This window comes from Meleagris gallopavo, chromosome 2, assembly GCF_000146605.3.
Source record: "Meleagris gallopavo isolate NT-WF06-2002-E0010 breed Aviagen turkey brand Nicholas breeding stock chromosome 2, Turkey_5.1, whole genome shotgun sequence".
Classification (NCBI taxonomy): domain Eukaryota; kingdom Metazoa; phylum Chordata; class Aves; order Galliformes; family Phasianidae; genus Meleagris; species Meleagris gallopavo.
The window spans coordinates 40604661-40609644 of NC_015012.2; the positions used below are offsets into that span (position 1 = coordinate 40604661).

At 35.3% G+C, this 4984-nt stretch overlaps 1 protein-coding gene across 1 annotated transcript in view; it reads right to left on the bottom strand.

Annotated features, from left to right (window-relative positions):
• SMOC2 (SPARC related modular calcium binding 2) overlaps positions 1-4984 on the bottom strand; it is a 157708-nt gene that overhangs the window by 39767 nt on the left and 112957 nt on the right. The window contains exon 9 of the mRNA XM_031552201.1: positions 226-412. Within this exon, the coding sequence (XP_031408061.1) occupies positions 226-412 (187 nt within the window). The remainder of the gene's footprint in view (positions 1-225; positions 413-4984) is intronic.

Consider the following 4984-nt stretch of genomic DNA (forward strand, 5'->3'; position numbering starts at 1 on the left):
ATAGGACTAGGGGACCATACTGTCTGTAGCATTGTAGTGTATTGGTCTTTGGCCATCTGGCCTTACTTTTGATGGATCTTAGAATTATTTCACTTCATTTTCCTAAAGGAATATATCTACATGATATAATTCCACTAGTAATGGAAATCTACATGCTAGGCCATGCACATTAAGGTATCTTCTCCATCTTCTCATTAAAGGTTTAAGCACTGAACATTCCCTTACCTTGTTGATGTACCCGGAATAGGACGCCCTGTGTCAACGAGAACACACCAGCAGTAGCCCGTGGAAGGATGGCACTGCACTGGTTTGTAAAGACCACCCTGAGCACATTCTGGAATGAACACATTATCTTTCTGGGGTTGTTTAGCTTCCTCGAGGGCTGACTGCAGTTCTTGATCACACGATGATGCTTTTGGAAGGAAAAGAAAAGATACTGAAGAAGCTTTATAGTAAGGGCCTACCAGATTTCTTGAACAGCTTTTATAACTTTATTTGATCATATATAAGGATTGAAGAGGTTTTCTACAGCGTAAATACCAAGTACACTTGTTTATGCTGTACACTGTTAAGATTTTAGTTTCATTTTATGCAGGTGCTTCATGATAATCCTATCTCCACCTCAATTCCTACACTAGTAGGATAATTTGCAAATAACCAAATGCTTTCTCTGCCATCTTAAAAATTCTCTCACATCCCACAGTCCCTGAACTACTGATCCTTTTCAGAGGGAAATATTCATCTAAATGTTTATTTTTTGCTTTTTCTTTCCAGTTTCGGAACATTGAAACAGTGAAAATTGTTTCACCTCCTTTTCTGGTGATGCTATTATTGGTGATGAATAATTTGCTCTGGAGACCAAACACCCCCCCCAAAAAGTACTACATTTTTATCTCTGTCCTAACAGTATATTTCAGATCCTTCTGAAAGTGGGAATATCTCACATGTCTATATATTACTGGCCTTTACATGAAACCGAACCAGGGGACAAAGAGCAGAAACTCCTCAAGCGAAGAGTGCCAGTCATTTCACACTAATCTGTAAAACACTTGTTTTGATAAATTTTGATCACTGCTAAGCTGGTGTATGTGGCTCTTTAGGAGGTAATAAATGAGATGATAGACTATTTACTCACACAGTTTCTTTTTCCAGGATTTTTAAAAGCGGTCCCCTATCGTGTGAAATTTAGTTGGCTAACAAAACAGCTTTGGTTTAATACCCAAATTACTCCAGTGAACAAGAATCAATTATTTGAAAAATCAGAATGTTGGTAACAACAGCAAGTCTGCAAACACACACATTAATAATAGGAAAATCTCAAGTTGCTGGAATTTCAATCAATAAGAGAATCCCTTCCGTTAAAGAGAAGTTTTTTTAATGTTGCCAGAAAACATATCTGTGGATAATTTTTGCTCTTCTCTGCAGTCATTCAAAGACTAGCAACAAATGATTCTTTGAATCTCCATCAGGTTCTGCTTCTTGATTTTTTCACTGTTCAATCCATAGAAGAACAAGCTGAACGTTGACTCATTTTCTGGTGTATTTGTACTGAGTTTCAGCTGCAGTCTAATATCATTTACTCTTATCCATATGGTTCAAAAAAGTCTGTAAATTGTAAGAAAAACTGCATAAATTTACTATGTCCAGCATCTTGTACATGAACAAAGTCAGTAAGATTTCTGGTGCAGCAGAAAAGAAGGCAGGAAGCCAATCATTCAGCATCTACACAATAGTGTGATTTCTACATCATTGTATTTTATTTCAGTATATGTGAAAAGTTTAAAAATCAAGCATGCCACTTGCTAATTTCATTTTAAGGCACTGATTTATTTATTTGTTAGTTGATTTTTTAATAATTCACTTGTTTCATATAGTAGGGCAGCTGGACAAATTGATGACATTTGCACGGTTTTCTCTTGGTCTACTCACAAACATAATCAGAGATTCAACAATTCTCAAAACACTAGTGTTTACATAATAAACTAATTAAGGAAGCAGTATAGAGAAGAGAGAATAGCTCCTTTAAAAAAGGCAAACAGTTAATTATTTACATGTTAAAGCATTCACAGAAATAACTATGGTTTTTCAAAGTAGAAAACCATCACCAACATTCTCTCACAGCAGCCAAAATAAATCTTTTAAAATAAATCTTTTCCTCAGTAAATCTGAGGATTATAATAACTTAAATCTGGATTATATATCTTAAAAACATGACAACCCCGGAAAGAACATCACTTTTAGCTTGGTACTTCAATTTGTATACAGTCAAGCAAAATGGAGCAAACAGGGTGAAACAGCTGCAGTGAGAGGGAGGAAATCATTCGTCCTCTGTGAGCTCCACTAAATTCTTTTCTCATTCCTACTGATAAACCTTGGAATCATCCCATTGTCTACTGTGACCTCTTATTTTCTGTCCTTGTAACTAGCAACAGAATCTGGCAGATGTGCAGGTATTATAATTTCTTGCTAGCCCAGAGGAGCAATACATTTTCATGATTTCAGATTTGTTTAGAAAATTTAGAGACTACACAGGCAGGTCATCCAGATAGGCAAAATGCAATAGAAATCAGAGAGAAGCCTGATGGAAAATTCCCAGTGTAGACGCAGATACAGACTGTGAGCCTACCCTGTATCACCATTTATGAGCAGCTCTGGTTTCTACTGACTGAAACAACCAGCAAAGAACTGCACTGATGATTCAAAACCACTGGAATCATGAGCCACATTGTGGGACAAACATTTATTGTGTTGACATAGTAGTAAGTGTTACAGTCCTGAATGAGTTCCCAAAGCAAAGTTTTCAACAAGGTACTGCCCAAGCTAGAACTTCTGTTTGTATTTTTTTTCCTCAGTTATGTCCGGCTTTAAGTCACAAAGATAGAGACACAGTAACAGCGGAGAGGTTTCAAAGGAGGGTTGTGAAAGTGGTTTATAGCTTTAGGAGAGACAGTCAGAGGACTGGTGGAAAGGAAGTGGGAAACAGGACAGCCAGTGACAGTAACCAAAAGGAAAGTTTTGAGATTTAAAAAGGAAATGTCCTTAATGGCAGGAGCCTCTGAAAAATAGATAAAGTCAGGATTCATACCAAATGCTAAGGGAAAAGTCCTGTAACTAGGAGAACTTTAGTGATGAACTGCAGCACCAGCACAGGCATTCAAGACCATAAAAAACATAAAGAAAAGAAGTTACGGTATTTCCAGGAAACACTCCCCCATAGAACCTTTAATTCCATATCCTTACGCTGCAGATGGGAAATGATACAAAGAAGAGGAACTTATCATTAATCCTAAATTATTTGTCAGGTAAAATGAATCAAATAAAACATGGATTATTTTAAGCAAACTGGAAATATAAATAAGTGTGATGGAAATCCTACCTGTCAGTTTTGTATGTGTCAAATGGCAAATTTGCTGAATATAGTTTTGTTGGTTTTTTTTTTTTTTCATTTCATTCACCAAAAGTGCATAATAGTTTGTTTTTTCTCTGCCTTATACAAAGGCAGAGAAAATGATCTTCAGGTCACTATCCGGCAATGTTTTTACTGCTCAAGAGAGTAATTTCCTCAGATTCATTACTTCTGTACATACTTTACATGACCATATGTGCCATCATTACTATTTCCCCATTTGTTTTCACTATCAGAGCAATATTTTTACATAAAGATGTGTAAAACTGTATTTACATATAACCCTACTTACTTTTCCAGAACAGAACCTTAGTCCTCCATGTAATTTCCTCTCTAAGGAACCATTCATTTCCTTTCAAACTTTTCTTTAAATTATTTACAACAGGAGCACTGGAAAGCCTTGTGATATCTAAGAGCTCTTATCACAGAGCTACTATACTGTCACAAATAATTGTCTCAGTGATGTCAGAAGAGTCATGGCCAACAAACATTAATTTCCCAGGAGAACCAGTGATAAATGTCATTAACTTAGAAAATGCTTGACAGTTTGTCCAAACAATCTGACAACAACTGTGATCTGGAACTGTAACAGATGGATGCCAGAAGTTCATAAAACGGTATGGAAAAAAAAAAAAGATACATGCTTCAGTACAAAATAAATAATTAAATAAATACTGAAGTCCTTAAAACATCAACTTACTGTGCAGTATGTTACTGCAAAAACCTTCCTCCCAGAAGCAGGAAAGCACTGATATTCTTTGTTGCAGGTTGATAAACCTTTCTACAGTTTCTACCTAAATCTATATTTTATTGCAGACTCATAAGTATCATTCATTTAACACACAACTTTCAGTGATGTAAGAAAATGGGAATATTTTACATAGTTTTAAAAAAGAGCCCTGTAAAAGTTTGTTTTTTGTTTTTTGTTTTTGTTTTTGTTTTTTTTTGAAGACGTGGTTAAACTATTGTTGACCACAAAGAATGAGTTTTAAAATGTGCTTTAAATAGAATATATGTCATGCTGATATTTAACTTCTTCCCTTTTTCCCTTGAAATGTTTGTTACTAAATATACTTTTCCTGTTCTGGTTCAAGATGCCATCATAGTCCACTACAAATATGAAATGCTTCATCTTCTGTCAATTGGAAAAATACTCCAGCTAATGACAAAGAATATAGAGAAGTTTAATGTTTTGTATAAAATCTTGAGCCATTTCTTGCTGCTAGTGACCAATCCTTCCTCAAAATAAACATCTGTGTTTTAAAGAATCTTGTTAATTTCATGAACAGAAAATTCCTCAACTGACATGGGATATGATGCTGTGAATTGTTATTTATGATAGAATACACTTGTTAATCTCTAATGGGTTATTTAAAGTTTACTGTTGTTTACTAAGTGATATCCTAGAGTGGAGAAAAAGGAACTTTTCTGGGAAAGTAATCATCAAGCATACCTGTGCTTTTGTCTGTAGCATATGTAAAGCGCCAAGCACCATATTTTGTAAGATATAATAATCACGTTAGTCTGGTAACAGGAGATGTTTTAGCCCCTTTTTCAGAAATTCTGGCAGTTATTGTG